The sequence below is a fragment of the Gopherus evgoodei genome, chromosome 6 (genome assembly GCF_007399415.2).
Source record: "Gopherus evgoodei ecotype Sinaloan lineage chromosome 6, rGopEvg1_v1.p, whole genome shotgun sequence".
In the NCBI taxonomy this organism is placed as follows: domain Eukaryota; kingdom Metazoa; phylum Chordata; order Testudines; family Testudinidae; genus Gopherus; species Gopherus evgoodei.
This window is the reverse complement of record NC_044327.1, coordinates 41,221,439-41,243,707: the sequence shown is the minus strand read 5'-3', so window position 1 is coordinate 41,243,707 and position 22,269 is coordinate 41,221,439. Positions and strand designations below refer to the sequence as shown.

General features: G+C 39.8%; 1 protein-coding gene across 2 annotated transcripts in view; it reads left to right on the top strand.

Annotated features, from left to right (window-relative positions):
• The window catches only part of PIP5K1B (phosphatidylinositol-4-phosphate 5-kinase type 1 beta), a 123,225-nt gene that overhangs the window by 10,167 nt on the left and 90,789 nt on the right, over positions 1-22,269 (top strand). For both annotated transcript variants that reach the window (XM_030568059.1, XM_030568058.1), the window contains exons 3-4: positions 13,672-13,802; positions 21,459-21,576. In XM_030568059.1, the coding sequence (XP_030423919.1) occupies positions 13,672-13,802; positions 21,459-21,576 (249 nt within the window). The remainder of the gene's footprint in view (positions 1-13,671; positions 13,803-21,458; positions 21,577-22,269) is intronic.

The following is a 22,269-nucleotide window of genomic DNA, read 5'->3' as shown; positions in this document are numbered from 1 at the left end:
ATATGATGGCGTATATTACATTGGTGGACGTGCAGATGAATGAACCGGTGATGGTGTGGCTGATCTGGTTAGGTCCTGTGATGGAGTCGCTGGTGTAGATATGTGGGCAGAGTTGGCATCGAGGTTTGTTGCTTGGATTGGTTCCTGAGCTAGAGTTACTATGGTGCGGTGTGCTGTTACTGGTGAGAATATGTTTCAGGTTGGCAGGTTGCCTGTGAGCGAGGACTGGCCTGCCACCTGTGATGGCCTGTGGAGTCCTGTTGGTTTCTTTATTGGGTTTGTCTTGCAGTAGGAGGCTTCTGGGTACACGTCTGGCTCTGTTGATCTGTTTCCTTATTTTCTCAAGCGGGTATTGTAGTTTTGAGAATGCTTGGTGGAGATTTTGTAGGTGTTGGTCTCTGTCTGAGGGGTTAGAGCAGATGCGGTTGTACCTCAGTGCTTGGCTCTAGACAATGGATCGTGTGATGTGCCTGGGATGGAAGCTGGAGGCATGAAGGTAGGCATAGTGGTCGGTTGGTTTTCGGTATAGGGTGGTGGTAATGTGACCATCACTTATTTGCACCGTGGTGTCTAGGAAGTGGACCTCCCATGTAGATTGGTCCAGGCTGAGCTTGATGGTGGGGTGGAAGCTGTTGAAATCCTGGTGGAATTTTTCCAGAGACTCCTTCCCATGGGTCCAGATGATGAAGATGTCATCAATGTAGCATAGGTAGAGAAGGGGCATGAGTGGACGAGAGCTGAGGAAGCGTTGTTCCAGGTCGGCCATAAAAATATTGGCATATTGTGGGGCCATGCGGGTGCCCATAGCAGTGCCACTGATCTGGAGATATATATTGTCATCAAATTTGAAATAGTTGTGTGTGAGGATAAAGGCACAGAGCTCAGCAACCAGTTGTACTGTAGCATCATCAGGGATACTGTTCCTGACAGCTTGTATTCCATCTGTGTGTGGGATGTTCATGTAGAGAGCCTCTACATCCATGGTGGCTAGGATGGTGTTTTCTGGAAGGTCACCAATGCATTGTAGTTTCCTCAGGAAATCAGTGGTGTCACGGAGATAGCTGGGAGTGCTGGTGGCATAGGGTCTGAGTAGAGAGTCCACATATCCAGACAGTCCTTCGGTGAGAGTGCCAATGCCCGAGATGATGGGGCGTCCAGGATTTCTGGGTTTGTGGATCTTGGGTAGTAGATAGAGCCCCGACCAGGGTTATTCTAAGGGTATGTTGATTTGTTCCGGTGTTAGTGTAGGGAGTGTCCTGAGTAGATGTTGCAGTTTCTTAGTGTATTCCTCAGTGGGATCTGAGGGAAGTGGCCTGTAGAATTTGGTGTTGGAGAGTTGTCTGGCAGCCTCCTTTTGGTAGTCAGACATGTTCATGATGACAACAGCACCTCCTTTATCAGCCTCTTTGATGATGATGTCTGGGTGGTTTCTGAGGCTGTGGATGGCATTGCGTTCTGCACGACTTAGGTTATGAGGCAAGCGATGTTGTTTTTCCACAATTTCTGCCTGTGCACGTCGGCAGAAGCATTCAATGTAGAGGTCCAGACTGTCATTTCAACCCTCAGGAGGAGTCAATGTGGAGTTCTTCTTGTGCTGTTGATGGGAGGGTACCTGTGTATCAGTGCACAGTTCAGTGCTGTCCTGAGAGTATTCTTTGAGTTGGAGATGGCGAAAGTAGGCTTCCAGATCGCCACAGAACTGTATCATGTTGGTGGGGGTGGCAGGGCAGAAAGAGAGTCTCCGAGATAGGACAGACTTTTTTTCTTGTGGGCTGAGTGTGTAGTTGGATAGATTGACGATATTGCTGGGTGGGTTAGGGGTACCATGGTTGTGGCCCCATGAGGCAGGTAGGAGTTTAAACAGCTTACAGTCCTTTTTTCTTTGTAGAGAGGTGAAGTGAGTAATGTAGATCTCCTGTCTTATTTTAGTGAAGTCCGTTTGTATGGAAGTTTGGTTATTAATGAGAGTCTCCAGGTTGGAGAGCTCTTTTTTCGATGTTTTCCTGTTTGCTGTATAGGATGCTCATCAGGTGGTTCCTCAGTTTCTTTGATAGAGTATGGCATAATCTCTCACTGTGGTCTGTGTATTTTAGTGTATTAGCAGTGGATTTTTTACCTTTAGTCCATTTGGTATGATGTCCATCCGTTTGCATTTGGAAAGGAAGATGCGGCGATCTGGAAGCCTACTTCCGCCGATTAAACTACCTCATTATCTCTAGCTTGCCTGCATATATATAGCTGCCCCTGGAAATTTCCACTACATGCATCTGACGAAGTGGGTGTTCACCCATGAAAGCTCATGCTCCAAAACATCTGTTAGTCTATAAGGTGCCACAGGACTCTTTGCTGCTCTGTTCAGGCATGTGGTTCAATTACGGTCCCCAATCTTTATTTAATATATATAATTGGTACCATGACTTGCTTATTTGGGGCATTGCAGAAAATCTGAGCCTGTGGATACAAATTAAGTGAAGAAAGAATAGTGTCTACACTGCAAAGAAACTCCTGTGGCACAGTCACAGAGCCCAGATCAATTGATTCAGGCTTGCAGGACTCGGGCTGCGAGGCTTAAAAACAACAGTGTAGATGTTCTGGCTTGGGCTGGGGCTGGCCTTTGAAACCCAGCGAGGGGCGGGGAGGGTCTCCGTGCTTGGACTACAGCCTGCGTCTGAATGTCTACACTGCTATTTTTAGCCCTGCAGCCCAAGATAGAAGAATCCCAGTCAGTTGACCTGGGCTCTGAAGCTTGGTGCTGCGGATTTGTTTGTTTTTTTCTGCAGTGTAGACATACCCATAGTGGACCAGGGTAGGGAGGGAATTTCGTTCAACTGTGATCATTTACAGCACTGGCAGAGTGTAGAAGGAGGGGAGCAACCCACTAAGAGATTAGTTCGGATCTTGGGGCTTATTTAAGCTATTGAACTCTTTACTTTTTAAAAAAAGAGGGAAAAAAAGATTGAATTCAGCATCTTCTATAATGCTTCTATCCTATATATCACTTATTTGCTTATGGTGATATCCTATTAACATGTATAACTCTGTTGAATAAAACAGATTGTCTATAGGTAATCTAAATAAAATGAAATTGAGTCTATTCCCAGTGCCGTACTCATCTCTCCTCCTTCAGTTCTCCCTTTAGTCTTTGTGCAGAACTTCTGCTGTGTCAATGTCCCCTTCACATATTAAGGGGAGCATGTGGCCTTTTGATGTGCCTTCAGTCCAGATCTGGGACTATTACTATTTTAAATGATTTATCTTCATAGTTATCTGAAATATTTTATTCTATAGTGTCTTGTGCTCAGGGCCAATCTTTCACCATATCATCAATGGGAGTTTTTTCCATTAACTTACATGGCAGCAGGTAACAGCCTTCAAATTCTTATGGAAATAATTTAGCAACAAGTAATGCCTTCTCCGATAACTATAGAATCTACATTTATGTCAACCATAATTTTTTCTTTTTTTATGAAGGCCATCTTTTCTGTAACCTTGCAGCCAACTCACGAGGTCACTAACAAAACTTGTTGAAATGAAACCATTTAATAATTTCCTCTATATAAAATGTTAGGCAGCATAAATATATAGTGGTGAGTTCCACAGATCCAGCTTAAAATAGAAAACTCTGTGTCTGTAGCCAGCATAATATCATTAAAATCTTAGTTATTACATTCACAGGATCATGTGGTGACTTAATACCCCAATTGAAAGGATTTAAGGTCTTGTTTATTGTATTATTCAGAAACTGCTTGCATGTCAACTAGTTACAGGATTTCAGCTCATGGTGAGGTAGACAGAAGTCTATTTACTGTGTGTTGTGGTAGTAATATACCAAGTCTGAGAATATTTTCACTAGGGAGAAAGTAACTATAGGTACAAAGCTGACTGAGTACCTGTATGATATTGTGGCTTTATTCTATAGCCTTTTGTCAGGGCTTGTTGCTCTTTTTAGTATCCAAGTAACAGGTTTCTCCTACACAAACCTTTCAATGTAAGCATTTATAAAGAAGACTGCATACTTTTTTTAAAATTTAAAATCAATATATGTACCAAAAAAAAGAGGGATACAAGTACATCCTAGGATGAAAACCAAGTTATTTGAGGGCTTCTGATTTCAAATGTTAGCCAATAAACAAACCAACCTCATACATACATTTTGTGTGTGTGTGTTCACAAAACACTGGAAAAACAAATGTAATGGATACGTGTATAAAAGGCTTGTCTACATGGAGCAATTATGAGGATTATAGGGTTGTGATTTCTAAAGTACATTAATGTGTTGTGCATGAATTGGTCCTTTTTGTGTGCACAAAGGTTCCCTAGAGCGCTTTAAGATAGTGAAACACTATCATGTTCAAGTACAGTAGAGGACTTTAGGAACAGATTACAATATACATTATATATAAAGAGAAAAACATTGGTGGGTTGTATCTTTTGGGCATCTGCATAAAACTCATATTGCTAAAAAAAAAATAACGCCTCCAAAATGAAATTATAGTAAACCCTGAAAAATGGAAGCCCTGGTTATTTACTGGAAGGTGCTAGTGGCTGGAGGTGAAGGAAGGAGTTCCATTTCAAATTTGTGTGTGGGGATGCCAGGGAAGGACCTTAAACTTCATAACTTGTTGATTCCAGTCAAAGAGATCTAGGTGGATCACAGTTTGCAATGATAAAACTTAAAACTTGAGAAAAATGACTTCACAGTAGCATCCTCTAATATTACTGTTTTCGCAATTTGCTAATCTACAAACTGAACACATTGATCTTCTAAAGGACTTAGTTAGGCACAGTCCTATGCTCAGTGCAGAAGTCTGGTGCCATAGTGGGGGCACGGTGGAGCCTCATAAACTCTGGATTCTCTCTCTGGGAGGAATTTTTACCTCAAAAGACATAATTCCTCCTGGAATCCCCTCAGCGTGACCGTGGAATGCTGCAGGCCTCCATAGAATGCAACTTTGTCCCCACACTGAACTGGTCCCATTCTGTGTGTGTGTCTCAAAATACTTTAATAAGACATATTTAAAATCAACTTGCAGCTTAGAATAAACCTTTTGGAGAGTGGGGAGGTGAGAAGGTTCTTTTCTACAATTATTTAGGCCCACATCAGCACCTTTCACAAAATAACCAGTAGTAAGGGAAAACTTGCATGTAGAGCACCACAACATTTTCATAGCACCTTAACTGTGTGAGGGTGGAGGTTTCATAGATGAAGTTGTCAGGATCTCCAGTGCCAATGTAGAATGGGGATCCTAACCACATAAATCTCCTATCAAACAGTGAAGCAGAATTCCCTCTAGCTGGGCTAAAGGTCTCTCTTTTATCCTGACAGCATGCTGGCTCCTGAGCTCTGCTGGCATTTGTATCCTCACTACTGCTGCATGTTTATACCTCTTTCATACACAGTTAAAATCTTAGGCCCTGATCAACAAAGCATTTAAGCATGTGTGTGAATTTGAGTATGTGTTTTAAGTCCCATTGAAGTCACTGGGAATTGTGCATGTCTTAATTTCAGCAAGCACTTAAGGGAATGTTTACTCAGGGTCCTAGTGAGGGAGTCAGTTTTCTGAATAGTTGGATGCTATCTTCCCCTTCCCCTAGTTTAAAAAAAAAAAAAAAAAAAGCATGCTATGAGTCTGTTTCCTGGCTTTACACAAACACCCGCTCTGCCTCTGAATACTGGGGAAGAGGCATGCCACTTCTGTTCTGCTCCTTCTGCTGACTTCTAGGCTTTTTTTCTAACCTCTTTCTCCTCTTCGTACTGCAGCAGGGAAGGGGAACATCTGTCCCATTTATTTATTTTCTTTGCAAAAGCCTCAAACTGAAACAACTTCAAAAATTCCAGAGTTGGTCTTCTCATTTGCAGAGACTGTACTAGAGTTTGAAAGAGGAGGGGCTCTTGGCATTGTGGTTTTCCTCCTGTACCATACAGTAGGTGCCATTTAAAAAAAGGTTCTCACACCTTTTTACCAGTACAATTCTACCAGATCTAGTAATATCTTAACTTCCAGTAAAAAAGATAAGAGAACTCTTTTAACTGTGCCACTCTATATAAAGTATAGAAAGGCCCAGGAGCGCCTCCAGTTTTTTTGTTGCCCTAGGCGGCAAAAAGTCCCGCCCCCAAAATACCACCCCTGACAGAGGCTGTGGAAGGTCCCGCCCCTGAAATACTGCCGACAACCAGGGCGGCCGAAGATCCGGCTGCCACGGTCACTGCCCCCCAAATGTTAGTGCCCTAGGCAACTGCCTAGGTCGCCTAATGGGTTGCGCTGGCCTTGTATGTGGTAACTATCTTCAATTTAATTAATGTAGGAAAAGCACCTGTATTTTAAGTACATTTGTACATTTTATATTTCATCTAGAAAAGCTCCAAATCTCCTTAGAAGTTTTATCTGTAATATATTTTTATTTGTAAACATGGAGACACAAATATATATCTATTATATATTATTTTTTCTAAAGTACATTGCCTTCCTCGAGGTTCAGAGCAGTACTTTTCCTTTTTATTGCAAAAAAAAATATTTTAAATTTCTGTTGATCAGATCACTTTGTTTCTAAAAGGCCGGATGAGTGGTTGATCAACCATTAAACATTGGGGCCAAAAATCTGCTTTCTGTGCAGTGGCATGATATGCAATCCAACTGAAGTCACAGGAGTTGTGTATGCATAGCTGAGAGCAGATCTTGGCCCAGATGGTGCTATTTAACAACATTTTAATTATGCAACTGGGCAGAAGTATGGGTTGGACAGTATGTAGCAACACAATGTTCAGAAATATTAGCATGCATGAGTCTCAGTGGGAGCGGCCAACAGTTCATGTAAATGTGATTCAGATATGTGCAGAGGAAAATGAGTTGAGTATTATGGTGGGCTCTACAACCATTTTCAATAACAGACACCAAACTTATGTCTTAGTGTCGAACATGAGACAAGAAGCCAACTGGTTTCATAGCATAAGGTTAATTAAACATACATATCCATGTTAATCATGCTGATTGTTCTCATGCTGCTGTTATTAGTACTCTAAAATATGCTGATTCCCAGTTATGTGATCTTGGAATCATTGTGCAGTTATGCTTGATGGAGGGGCTAAAGGATATCTTATGAACCTTCACGTGAGGCTAAAATGAAAAAAAATCAATTTCAGCCTCTAAAAGGAAAGAACTCTTCTTACCGAAGGTCCCTGAACTTTATTGCCAACTCTACTGCACTGGAGTCTTGAAAGGGAATTTAAAAATATACCAGACATGGTTTGAAACTTGATCTTGTACTGTATTGCTGACCTGGAATACTATAAAAGGGAACCATGAGTGTAGAGAAAATGCAAGTGAGGAGTGGAATTTTCCCACAGACTGTAAGGAATTTTAATGTCCAATAAATATATTGTTGCAGTAGTAAAATGGGGGAGCTAAGGCTTTTTCTACACTAGCACTTTTGTCGACAAAACTTTTGTCAGTCCGAGGTGTGGGAAAAAAAATACACAGCTACTGCTGTTCATTGGTGGTGTCTTAATTATGCTAGCCGGAGAGAACTTTTCCACTGGTATAGACCAGCTACACAGGAGACCTTGTACCACTGCAGCTGTGCTGCTGTAAGGTCCGTAGTGTAGGCGTAGCCTAAGAGAAATGCTTCCCTTAAGGCTCAGGGACCAGCTGTAAAATGGCCTAAGTTTGTCATCTTCCCTTGTGCTTTCCCCACCCCAGATTGCACTGTTAAGAACAAAACGGTGGATTTGATTTAAATCACTAGTCAGGAATACTCGATTTAATCATGGATTTCTACATAAAAGTGCATTCTTGTTGGTTGTTATAACCTTAATACATATTCTTCACAACTCGGAGATAGATGTAGGTTTCATTTTTAGAAGGCACACACTATACATTTTTAAAGCGACTTATTTTGAAAACTTTTCAGATTAGTTTTGTAGCTATATCAGAAAATGAATAATTGTTTGGTTATTTCATTTACCAAAGGTAATCAAAGCAGATAGTTCACCTCCCAATGACTTCATGAATATCTCCAGTTCAACAGGTTACTCATTAACATTCGGACGATTTTCTTGCCAATCCTGTATTAGGAGGAGAACATCACCAGACAGGCATTTAAATTGTTTTATTTAACTAAAACAACAGTATTATGTATTCTGGATTTTTTTTCTTCAACAGCAAACATAATATTTTAACAAAACAAGCATATGAATTTTTTAAATTTAATTATACATTCAGGTTTTTTAAAATCAGGTTTGTTTTTGTTAAAATTGTTTTAACTAAAATAGTTAAATTAAATATTAAAAAAAATTAAATTGACTATGTCAGCCAGGTCAACATGAGAAACTTAAAATATTGGCTTCTGCCACTAACTCAGTCATCTTCACTTCATTTTCCTGTTTGTTCATAATCTGGAAAAGAAAAACCAGCTTTCCTGCTTTTTCAGGTCCCAAACGATTTCTCAGTTTGGAATGAATTAGTCCAAAGGAAGAAAGTATTCTTTCTACACTGGCAGAAGAAGCTACTGCTGTTAAAAGTGAGATTACCATTTCAACAGTCTCTGAATCCAAGTGCTTAAGTGACTTCCACCAGTTCACTGGTGGGACTTTCTTTAAAACATCAGCAAACATATATTGCTTGAATGGTTCAGCCTTAGCTCTGAAGTTTATTATAGTTGACATTATGGAGGGATGATTGCTGGATGTCCATGTCATAGCCAACTCCTCTTCTTCAGCAGTTAAGGTTGGACTCTGATTGAAAATATTTGCAAGAAAATGAGCTGGCGATGGTGCTTGTCCCATTTGTTTTTTTAATGCTTGTAATTTAACTCTGTCATTGGATATTTTTCTTTTAAGATCCCACTTAGTTCCTTCTAAATTTAAACAGCATTGGAAATAAAACAGCTATTTCCCTGCATTTTGTTCAAGGCTACAGAAATAGGCTTCAGGGTACTCCACGTGTGTTCAGCATTTCTCTTAAGCCCAATGTTGAGAACTTTGGCTGTGACAGTGCCGTCCATTTTTTCATGATTTTGTTCACAAACTGTCTTCAGATTAGGCCAGTTCTTGATGTAGTGCTCAAAACAGTCCACTACTGAGTTCCATCGCACGTCTTGTGGGAGAATTAGTTTGGTTCCTCTCACTTTTTTCAGAGCAGCTGCGGCAAAGTGGTTGTTACAGAAGTATTTTACAATTTCAACAACATTAGCCTTTATTTCTGGAACACTGAAATCTTTGGCTAGGAGGGTGCATCAAAAGGGAACTGCAACTGTATGTTGTTAGCTTGGGACTCTTTTTACTCTCTCCTAAATTTCTTCTCATCTTGGATACATTTGCAGCATTGTCTGTGACCAAGCTGAGTATTAGACATTTGAATTTTTTTTTCACAGTTTGTTCTAGCTTTTACTGCTACTACTTGTAAGCATTCTGCTGGCTGTGCATTTCCTGATGTATCAATTGTTTCTGTAAGGAAGACATTCCCTTCTTCTCTTCTCAAGCACATACAACAGAATTGTTTTGGATATTGCTCCATCCATCAAGACTCAGGTTAACAATTTTACCCTCTAAACCTTTTGCTCACTGCTCAATTTCTCGTTCATATACTTTATCCATAAATTTGCCTGTGACGTCTGCTTGGTTGGATGGACTGTATCCTGGTCTTAATGACTGAATCATGTTAATGAAGTGTGGGTTCTCAATCGTACGGAAAGGAGAGTTTGTTGCATAAACAAACCGGACATTTTTTCGTCAATTACCTCTTTTTTTTTTTCTTTTATTCTGCTTGTTCTTATCACAAATTTATCTACAGTTGTTTCTGGATTATGGAGATTTTTTTCTTTTTGCTACAGGTGATATACTGTATGTAACATACATGATGTGACTGAAACACTGTGATTGGCAGATAACTCTGAAACTATAGAAAATTGATGGTGATCTTGAGGTGGATAGTCTTCAGAATCCTGTATGTTGAGGGTGGATTCTCCTAAACAAAATAAGGCAATGCAGTTACTTAAATATTATTACCATATTGCTCATTTAGTATTACTCATTGCATTCACTGACACTCAGTACTACTTTAAAGGTGAAATTATGAGACGAAGATTTGCCTTTTTCAGCTATTTATTTTTTATCACAACTGCATCTAAAATGATAGTACCATAGAGTAACAACTATATTTTTTGCTCAAACATGAGAATTCAAGACTAGTCCAGAAGGAAGACAGGCGGTCCTTAAGAAAGAAGTATGTAATAAAAAAAAAGTTTACCAGCCTGAAGATCCTGCATGTTCGGACATATTCCTTTCATCATCTTCAGCACAGCTTCCTCCTGAGAAGGATACTTCTCATGATGTTGTTTCATTCTGGCAACCAAGCCCTGCATTTCTTTGTTGCACTGTTTGCATTGTGCATGCGTGCCTGTCTTACCCACATAGAGGAACTTCATTAAAATATTTTCAAACTGGTTCTCTTTTATGGCCTGCTGCCATTATAGGTTTTCCCTTCTAGTGAGAGAATGGTATGGTAGATCTCAAATCAATGAAGGCTACACTCAGAAAGACCTCAACATTTCTGGAATATGCTGCTCAAACAGTTTCATTTTTGTTTCTACTGCCTGTCCCTCCCTTCTCACATTTATCTCCAGACTTCTTCTCCTTGTCACATCTGTTCCACCTCCAACAATCTTCTATTCATTGAACGTTTTGAAACTTTGCACTTAGAGAGAGAGGTAAGGGATTGACTCTGTGTACATAAATTTGCAAAGGGACAATAGGGTTGAGGTCTGTTATTGCTCACCTTTATTTATTTATTTTACATTTTTGCTGTTAATCATGTTATCTCTGGAGACAAATTTACAGTTGAGAACTGCAAAACTAAGCATCTTTGATGGCATCTTATAGACTGAACACTGAATCCCATTGGGTTGATAGAAAGATTTAAGCTAAATAATCTATACAGAGGCCTCTGGAACCCCATAATATTGAGTCCCTAATCCACGAACTTTTGGAACTCATTTACAAAACTTTTCTTAAACTTTACTTGAATATATTATCTTGTATGATAGAATTAGAATTTATAATTCATATTCCATGATGAAATATCTTTGAGCTATAATGTATCTTAATTAAAACTCTCTTGAGATAGGTTTTTCCTCAAAAATATTTTATCAAAAAAATCCAATTTTAAATAATTTTTTTATCATTGATTTTTATCCACCCTGGAAGAAAATGAAATATTTTAAACTGGAACAAATGTTTTCCTGTAGTGAAAGACTCCGACATTTTTTTTTTAAATACACGTTATTTTGTCATCTGATGCAATTCTAACTACTGGAATGACTCTCATTTAAGGGCATGCTTGGGCCACCATGCTTTAGGAGTTTGGAGTAAAGAGTATGCCAGTGGCTCTACTGTCTGTGAACTGCCAGTGGTCCAGGGAATTCTGGCTGGGAACATGGTGCTGGCTCTCCTCTTTGCTTCCTGCTGCTATAAATCGTATTAAAATAAACCAAAAACCCAATAAATACTTTCCCAGCATTACTTCTCTATGTAAACAATTGCTGTGATTGCAAAGGGGATAGTGATTGATTGTACTGACCAACTCCACTCTTGATGGCAATCGTGAATGGAAGTGGAGGTGATCTAGAAAATAATCTTTCTGTTAAGATGTAGCCCACAGTATGAAAAAAGCTTAAGATCTTCTGCACTACAAGGCTATACATGGTAACTTGTGCCCACTTGGAGAAACCTTCAGGAACAGCTCATGTTCCTGCCCAATTGTGATGGCAAGGTTAATGTGCTCTTAGGTTCCCTGTTGCTTTTCCACCTGACTTGTCTGTAATCCTGTCAATAAGTTGCGGTTCCTCATTATTTGCCATATTTTCAGTCTCCATCCCTCTTTCCAGCCGTGTACTAGATGGATGTCCAGTTGTGTACCAAGAATCTGTCTGCATGAATACCATCTTAAATGAAGCAACATAATTAGTGCTTATGCAGGGCATTAATCATTCATGAATCAAGGCATTTCAGGGAAAGAGAAATGGGAATCTTAACAACCCACAAGCCAAAACTTTTTATAGTAGAAGTAACCCTTTAAGAAGGACTCTGTTGTTTTGTTCCACCAAATGACCTGTTATGAATTGTTATGCAAGTGCAAGGTCTGCCTGGTGTGTAGTGTTAATTATTTAAAATAAGTACACATGGCTACATCATTTCACATTTGAAAATTAACATTCACCATAGCACATGCACTTCTGAGAACTAAACATCTAGTACAATGTTTCTCAAACTGGGGCTGCTGCTTGGTAGGGAAAGCCCCTGGCGGGCCGGTTTGTCTACCTGCCCCGTCCGATCACAGATCCCACTGGCCGCGTTTCACTGCTCCAGGCCAATGGGAGTCACTGGAAGTGGTGGCCAGTACATCCCTCGGCCCATGCGCTTCTAGCAGCCCCCATTGGCCTGGAGCAGCTACACAAGCGGTGGCTCCAGTTTGAGAAACACTCATCTAGTATCTGATACTGGAGCCCTTCCTACTGTAATTCCCAGTTAGTTCAGTTAAATTGTGCTGGTTCAGATGCTTTCATCTGCAGTGAGAATTAGACATTTTGCTCAGCTGTCTTTCACTGTCATTATTTATCTTCTTTTTTGTTTAAAAAAAAAAATTGAAACCTGAAAGTCATGCACATAGCTGGGGTCTGTGTAACCTTGTGTTCTTGTCCCCATCTTTCATCCTGTTACACTCACCTGTCCCACTTTTTTTGAGAAGCTATGCAGGGCAGGGACTCTCACTCTGACCCCAATTTCTACCACCCTTACTCCACAGTCAGGACTGCCATTACTGTGTAAAGGCCATTACCTGCTCCCATGTAAGTAAATGGCAAAACCTGCAGGTTATTCAATGTAAGGATGGCAAAGTTGAGTCCTGTGTGTTGTGTGTATGTACTGTAACTAGCACTAGAGGGCCCAGTCCTGATTGGGGCTTCTGGTGGTGATTACCATTATAGAAAGGCTAAGCATCTTATGAAGTGTTAAGTGTAAGGCTTTCATACCTGGATAGTTAAAACTATCAAAATGGTGTTGATTCTGATATTCTTTTGCTAGCAGTTATGATGGTCTGTACTACAGAATTGGAACTAAATACCACTCTTGATCACCAGTGTTAAACTGATGCTTTTGCTGCTGCTGTTAATCTCGCCAATATATAATAAAATAATTATAGTTAAGATAGAATCTATATTTTGAAGCTCAAATATCAGTGTCAGTATTAGCTTTGCATAAGAGTTTGGCCGTCAGAATTTGGGAGGGTATTTCCTGTAAGATTATGAGTGGTATTTCAGAATTCTTGAAGTGATTTGGATGCCCAGTTCCTATAGGAATTAGGACACTTCCCATGTCCAAATCCCTGAGACATTTTTGAAAATCACAGCTTATGCACATTTTATAAGATGTGTTTTAGATTTGAGGCCTCAGCTACATCACAGTATCTCTTTAAATCTTTTTTTTTTCTGAGTAGCAGTTAACTCCAGTTAGAGGTGAATCTCATCTGCTTTCCAACCCCCAAAAGTAAAGCTGACCAGGTACCAACCCCAAAGAAAGATTTAATTAAAATAAAATGCTTTGTTCAAAGAGTGCTCATGATAAAGAGCAGGAATCCAGATATAGTAAACTGACATTCTAATGCTGCTTTTCTTTTGCAGACCGCATCATCTGCTATTAAAGGAACTATTCAGCTGGGAATAGGATACACAGTAGGTAACCTCACCTCGAAGCCAGACAGAGATGTACTCATGCAAGACTTCTATGTAGTGGAAAGTGTATTTCTACCCAGGTAAGGACAATCCTATCAAATGTAAGACTTTTCAAACAAAAAATTAACAGCATGTCTTCATTTACTAGATGTGCTAACTATAAGGATTATTTTGAAAAGAGAATTATCCTGAAACAAATGGGATCATAGTAAGTTATTAATGTAAGAGAAGTTCAATGGTTTTATGAGAGGATATTTTAATAATAAAAAAGAAATGAATATGAACTATTTCAACTGGAAGTTTGGCGTTCAAAATACTTTGAAAACTAATGTAGTAGACTAGACTCTACCTTTTTCCTGTGCCATAGCCACAACTGAAGCAAATCCTTGCACACAGTTAAGTCTGCCAACTGTCTCCAACATTTAGTTCATTCAGAAACATCCATGTTTCCAGATCCATAATTCCAAATATGGTGGTGTAAGGATGATGGGAGGGATTACCATGTGCACACTGGTTAGTGAGAACAGATAGTCCTGTGTTTGAGATATTAGACTGAAATTCAGGATCTGGGTTAAATTTCTGAGACAGCCACAGACTGCCTGTGTGACCTTGGGCAAGTCACTTAATATCTTTGTGCCTCAACTCAACATGTGTAAAATTAGTCTAATACTGCTTCTCTACCTTATCAAGGTGTTGTGAGGACCAATATGTGAGCTAGTTGGGTCCTATGGTGATGGGGGGCAACATAGGTAGAAACTTTCAACCAACCTCTGACTCCATAACTGGTGCCAACATTAAGCATTTGTACACAGACTGGTACATAGTTATTGTGCAGATAGCAGTTGCAGATATTGCTATGGCCCTATTTAAGGGATAATAATTGAAATAATATACTCTTGTTTATGTGAGAAATCCAGATCACAGCTGTTATCGACAATTTAAAAAAAAAACAACTTGTTACATAATGGCTTATATATTTTTCCAAACTGTCACATGTGACAAAGTATAAAGAACATATAGACCAAGATTTTAAAAAATAAGAGTTCCTAAATTCACTTTTAGGTACCTGCCTGATTCTCAGAAATGCTGAATCCCCAACAGCTCCCACTGTAGTCACTGGGAGCTGCGGGTGCCGGGCATTTCAAGCCACCTTCTTAAAGCTTGTCTACGTGAACACTTAGTCTGCAGCAAGCTGGGGTGTAAATCTACCCCACGCTAGCCTGCTGCACATTGTGTCCATGTGGACCCTGCTACCACACACTAGAAGCTCCCTAATGCACTTGAAACAGGAGATCAAAGTGCACTAGTGCAGTGCTTCTCAAAGTCGAGCTGCTGCTTGTTCAGGGAAAGCCCCTGGTGGTCTGGGCCGGTTTTTTACCTGCTGTGTCTGCAGGTTCGGCCGATCGCGGCTCCCACTGGCTGCAGTTTGCCGTCCCAGGCCAATGGGGGCTGTGGGAAGTGGCTCAGGCCAAGGGGGATGTCCTTCCCACAGCTCCCATTGGTGTGGGACAGCTCCAGTGGGAGCCACGATCGGCCGAACCCGCGGATGCGGCAAGTAAACAAACCAGCCCGGACCACCAGAGGCTTTCCCTGAAAAAGTGGCTGCCCAATTTTTGAGAAGCACCGCACTAGTGCACTTTGATCTCCTGTTTCAAGTGCATTAGGGAGCTTCTAGTGTGTGGTAGCAGGATCCACATGGACACTTAACGTGCAGCAGACTAGTGTAGGTAGATTTACACCCCAGCTTGCTGCAAACTAAATGTTCATGTGGACAAGCTCCTAGTTGAGTATATGTTGCAGTTTGCATGTGGGCTAAGATGTAATCTGAACATAATCCCACAAATTGTTTCTAACATAAAATACAGTCCTCAGAAACATTAGAAATGACATCACTAAAACAAGGTATGTATTTGTTAATAGGCAGTGTTTAATCTTGAGAAAAGATGACTGAGAGGGGACCTGATAAGTCTTCAAATATGTTAAGGTCTGTTATAAAGAAGATGATCAATTGTTTTCCATGTCAGATGAGAGTAGGACAAGAAGTAATGGGCTTAATCTGCAGCAAGGGAGATTATAATTCAGAAGTTTTTTCTAAAATCTAACCAAAAGGGTAATTAAGCTTTGGAATAATTTTCCAAGGGAGGTTGTGGAATCCCTGTCATTGGAAATTTTTTTAAGAACAGGTTAGACAGACACCTGTCAAGGATAATCTAGGTTGACTTGGTCCTGTCTCATCGCAGGGGGGTGAGACTTGATAACTACTTGAGGTCCTTTCCAACCCTACATTTCCATGGTTCTATGACAGCCGTATTTTTTTTAAAATTGATCTGGTCTGATAATGTAAAGCCATTGTTTATGTGGAAGATGACGTGGGACTAAACTAATCTAAAGCAAGGAGGGATAGCTCAGTGGTTTGAGCATTGGCCTGCTAAACCCAAGGTTATGAGTTCAATCCTTGAGGGGGCCACTTAAGGATCTGGGGCAAATATTTGTCTGGGGATTGGTCCTGCTTTGAGCAGAGAGTTGGACTAGATGACCTCCTGAGGTCCCTTCCAATCCTGATAGTCTATGATTTTCTTAAAGAAAATCTCAAACTTCGTAACATATTGCCTGGATGAAATCCAGTCTTTACCCCACATGCTGTAGTTGTGCCAGTGGGAATTATTCATGTTCCATGCTCGTGGTTTGTGAGTGTCTATAATTGATGAGTTTTGTATATGCTTTTTCTGTGTGATATATTCTGGGGAAAATATGTAGATGCTGACCAGATAAATACGTTTAATACTTCACCAAGAATTTTTCAGATTACAAGAAGTAAATTACCACTTCTATATTGTCATGTAACCAAACCCTTCACTGTTTCAAAAACCAAAATAATAGTCCTACTTGGATGAGGCCATTACAGAGACGGTGCATGTACCCAGTAGGAGTCTGCATGGCTATCTGTAAAGACTTCAGAGCCCAAAGTTATTCTTTTAAATATCAAGTGAAACTTGCCTTCACAAAAACTACTATAAGCACTTGTTATTGAATTAATAGCACAGAAGCGGAAGAATCTATTCCATTCCCCCCACGTTTTTTCCTCCCCCCAGTTTGGTTTGTTTGACATTTATATTAAAAAAAAAAGTTACCTACTATGAAAACACTCCTGCATACACGCTTACAAATGCAATTTCCAAATGCCTGTGTGGTTCTTGTGTTAATGGTAGTGATAAGACAAATTTCTTCTGTTTTAAAAATGGAATGGGGGTATGAGGAGCAAATTGGCTTGCTTGTATTGACAGAGTGTGTGTGTTTTAAAAAAAAAAAAATTACTAGCATCTTCTTGTCCAGTCATCCAAAGACAACACACACAGATATTAATTAAAGGTATAGCCAGATGCAGCAAGTAATTTGACTTGCTGTCTGGTTTTACTAGTCAGTAAGCAAGAGAGAATCAGATATAGTCAGTTTCCTTGACTGAAACAAAGGATCTTTATAGGAAGGGTATTTATTGATGATGATCTTCCTCCATTAGATTCAGGAGTAGCAATCCATTTGTCTTTTAAGACAAATTGTTGAATCTACAATTTCTGTGCATTAGGGTGTATAAGGAGATGGAAAGTCTGAGTCTTGTCTCTTTGTAAATTGTGTATTTATCTGCCTGTCTAAAATTATATTGAGTAGGAGTAATAAGGTATTAGTTAACATGAATTGCAAGAGCAGGACCCCTCATAGTAATGTAGGGAGCTCCACTGTTGAGTCCCATTGGAAAGTACAATGCAGATTATTCCTAAGTGTCACCAGCAGATTGTTAGTCAACTAGGATATCAAAGTAGTAGGAGTTTCTCTTTCTCAAGGCAAAGGAAGTAGTGACCGAGGCAAAACCCTAGAAACAGCCTAAGGTTTCTCCCTAGATTAGCTAAGGTGAGTTTGATGATGATTTGAATTATTCCCTCTCTGTGATTAGGGCATCACTGGCAAATTTGAGCTATATAAGAGGTGTATGTGATCATGATGAGAAAATAGGCTTAACAAGCAAGCAGCCACATTTTGCACTAGCTTCAGGTTTCCAATGTGATTTAGCATCCAGAATATTAATTGAACTCCCATGTTGCTATATAATGTATGTGTCCACTTGCAGCAGCACTTTTTCTTTACGGGTTGTCCTGATCGTTTCATCTCCCCTTTGACTGGTCCCTTGTCTGCACCCAGGCCTGATGGGAGTGATACAGGCAATGAAGTGACATGTCACTTATTTCGTAGAGTTCTGTGCACTCCTGATGCCACATTATCATAGTAGTGGGAGAATTGTTACAGTGGTGGTGTTTTTAGCATATGGGCAATGTACCTGAGGCACCACGTGACCAGGATTCATCACCAAATTTGGTCTGCTGGTTGGATCATTAGTTTCCCTGGCCCAGGCCGGGTACTGATGGGGAGTGCGATGCTTTAGATCCAGACTACTTGAAGTGCAGTGAAACAACACTTCTTGCATTCCAGCAAGCAAAATCATATGACAGTTACAGTATTGTGTAAAAGAAAAATGTGGAAAGATAGCCAACAATTGTTTTATGATTAATCAATAACAGAAAAGAAATAACCTCTGTGTAGTTCTCCACCCCTCAAGTAAACTGCGCCATCTGTTTGATAGTTTAGTAACCATAGCAAAACATAGTATTATTTCAGGATACCAACAGTAAGAGATTCATGTGGTAAAAACACCAAGAGAGAGAAGTTGGTTAGTTTAGAACTCAACATAATGGACCAAGTTCTGCTGGGTTATACTGCTGTAAAGCAGGAATAACTCCACTGATTTCAGTGCAATTACTTAATATTTGCCTTGGTGTATCTAAGCAGAATTTGGCCCAAGCTTGTGTGTATTGCATGTTTGACTCAGTCAGTTTCAGTAAGTTACCGTGTATTTGCACTGTGCCTTTATACCGCTTAAAATGTTTTCTTTCACTAACCATTATAGCACATGTGCAGGGATGAGAAGATACCTTCCCAGCCTCCACTCCTCTCCACACTTATCTTTGGGGCAGGATGTGACGGGCAAAGCTCTTGTTATTCAGATTGGGCTATCCAGAAGGAAGTTTACAGCATGTTGCTTTTAGGAGCCAACTGTGATGTGTCACAGAGGGTTACAGTACAGTAATTCATTTTTAGGACCAGATTCTGGATGCAGTTTAAATGGCAGTGAGCATGAGTGCTCATTTTACAGAACACACATTGGCTGAGCCAGTTGATCCTGAGGGCAATCGGTCCGCCCAGCATATGGCAATGTGGCTGCTCTGCATTTGGGTAGTGTGAAGCTACTTTGGGAACTCATGCAGATAGTCTCTCCTGTCCTCATAAACACCCCTATGCAAATCCATAGCCTCTCTTCCCACTACTAGGGCCAATGCAGTTACTGTAGCAATACTGGCAGTAACAGCCAAGCTGACAGATATTTTATGCAGCCTAATCATTCTTTTCCCTTCTGTAACCCAACTTTAAAGGATTCTCCACTCTACCTTGGAATCTTGGGGAAATGCTGCATGCTCCATGCCACTGGTCCTCTTAGATCCAGTGTGATGTTATGACTTGCAGGTGTCTTGGTGTTGAAGACATGTCACAGAGTAACTCTAGTTCACACAACCTTATTACGATATGACACTTGGTCATGATATATATGTATAGATATAGATATTTTACCAGTTAATGCAAGTTATCCCGAGCTTTTATTTATTTATTTATTTATTTATTGACAGCACCAGGGCTGGACCGTGTTCAGTGCAGATGGAATCTTTGGAAAATGTAGCTGCTAGATTCTGATATGTCTTTGCTGACCATGTGTGACTTTTTCAGAGGCTTATACTTGGCCAAATTTGGGAGTTCTTACATAAGAACAGCAAAAGGCACATCCCCAATATCAGGACAATTCCCCTCCCGTATTTCAAATTAAAGCATGGAGGCACAGGAGCTTCCTTATGAAATTGTGTTAAGAGTTCAACATGGACAAAACAGTTTAGTTTTTCCCTAATCTTATAATGGGGAACCATTTCTGATTAAACATTTCCCCCAAAAGATTAGCCTGAGGCACACACTGAGCTTGGACGGTTTCAGCCCAAATAGTTAAAGTTTGGCCAAGTTAAAACCAATGGAAAATAGGGACATATAATTGGTATTGTCAGGCAATCATAACTATTTTTCCTTTGCCATGACATTTTAGGAGCAACAAACAGATGAATGGAATTGATTTTGTATCTAAGACGGTTTGTGCTGCACATCCTATTAAATCTGCAAAATAGTTCATTTTGAAAAAGCTGCTTTTATTAGCAGCTAGCAACCAGGGTAGGGACTAGCTCGCCAGTCAGTTTTTTCTTTGATACAATACTTTTAGCCTGTAGTTTCATAGGCTCTTTTATTCCTTTTATCCCCTTATCTTTGATCTCCTGCTTGAGAGTTTTGGGGGTCAGTTTTGTGGAGGCTCAGAACCTTTTTTCCAGCTTGCACAATTGAGTTAACCTCAATTTTTTCTATTTTTGCCTGATAATAAAAGATAGATGTAGATGAGCTGAATGAACTTCTTCCATCACAATGTTACTATTATAATATAATTTCAGTGCATATATTCAGAATATATTTCAGGTCATCTGTTTCAATTCTGGTAGTAAAACAATTTAGATTATAAAAAACCAGAATGTGCAAATATTTACATTTATTACTAGCTATTTATACTTTTATGTTAGATATTTCTACTGTAAACAAATTTATGCAGAGGTAAATGAACTTTTGGATACACAGTGTATGGCTGAAGTGATCAAATTAGGGCATTATGTCCTAGACCCTGTCTGCATTACAACTTTTATCTGCTGTTTTGTATCTGGTTACAAGTTACACAGTTCAGTTTGTGTTAACACAGCAACTATCCGCCATAACTGTCTGGGTACACATCCTACTATGTTGCTGAAACACGTCTTGTATCAATGTATCTGGGCAGTTATTCCATCGTCACTTAGCATGGGTTAGAATTCCCACAGGACATGCATCCAGAGTTGAATCATAGTACATGAGGCAATGCGCTCTGGGATGTCCTGCTCAAGAAAGGTGGGGTTTTCTTTGTTTTTTGTGTCTGGTGGAGGGGAGGAGGGAGGTGGGGGTTGTGGAATAGCCAATTCAGTAACATGGTCATGATTAGGGTACTCTGTTCACACTGAAATAAATTGTTTTCCTTTAACCAATTCAGCCCACAGTCATGCTAGCCTGCACCTGTGGTAGGGGAAAAACACTTTTACCTGAGTACAGTAATTAATGGAGGTTTTTTACCATGTGTCCTGCAGACCCAAAACCAGGTGTGGAGCCAGCTCCGTAAGTAACTGGTTGCAGACTACAAAGTTATAAGGTTGAGGGAGCCTGTGGTAGTGCCATGACCTAGTTTGTAAGAGAGAATAACGCTGAGGGGACATAGAAGGGGACATAGAAGGTTGAGATGCTGGTATAAATAGTACCTTAACCCACAGATGGTGTAACTGATGATGATAGTGGTTACTTCCCTCAGGGTGAGGAGAGGACACAAGACTGCTGTTTTCCTGGCATCACTTTTACTGTAACATTTGATTCTACATTATTTCAAACTCCTTCGAGTGACTTTTGTCTCAGGATGCCACTGATCATGGTGGGAAGTATTAAAGGAAAACTAGCTGCAAAAAGAAGTGGTTTTAAAAAATGTATTGTAATATTTGCTGTTTTCTTTATTTGTCTTTTCAATGTAGTGAAGGCAGCAGTTTGACCCCTGCTCATCATTACCCCGACTTCAGATTTAAGACCTATGCTCCCCTAGCTTTCCGTTACTTCAGAGAACTTTTTGGTATCAAGCCTGATGATTACTTGGTAAGAATTTTATAATTTTCCCCTGAATTTTAATAATAATAAAAAATAATGAAAGTGATGTGAACACTATTCTAGTTTATAGCAGAGGAGAGGGATGGCTAACAATGCTCTAAAGAGGAATAGAAGTTTTTAGAATTTGTAACTGATGTATAAATTTAGCTTTTGGCAAACCTTTTTTTTTTTTAATTCTCCAGCTTTTAAGTGATTGCTATAAAACCTGCCATGTTAATTGATAGTTTAATACCTAGAGTATTGCTGCTAGTTCAGGTAATTATCTCTACATGAATATTATAATTAGATTTAAAAACTCATGTGAATTTTGCTAATTGAATTCTAATTGAGTGCTCTCATATGCTAACTGCCTTATTTATGTACTTCACAAGAAAATAGTGTTTACATACATCTGTTCTAACCTTGACATGGAAAAAGAGATGATCTGAGAAAGACACTGATACCCTTGTAAAGGCTACTTTCTGTTCTGTTCCTTTTGATCTGCAGTCTTAGGCCTGGTCTACAATAAAAAGTTAAGTCAGCCCAGCTTAGTAACTCGGTATTCTTCCATTGACCTAGTTACTGCCTCTCAGAGAGGAGGATACCTGTAGTGAAGAACCACCACACCCTTCAGCATAGATAGGATCTACATTGAAATGCTATGGCCATGCAGCTGAAACTGTGCCACTGTATCATTTCTAG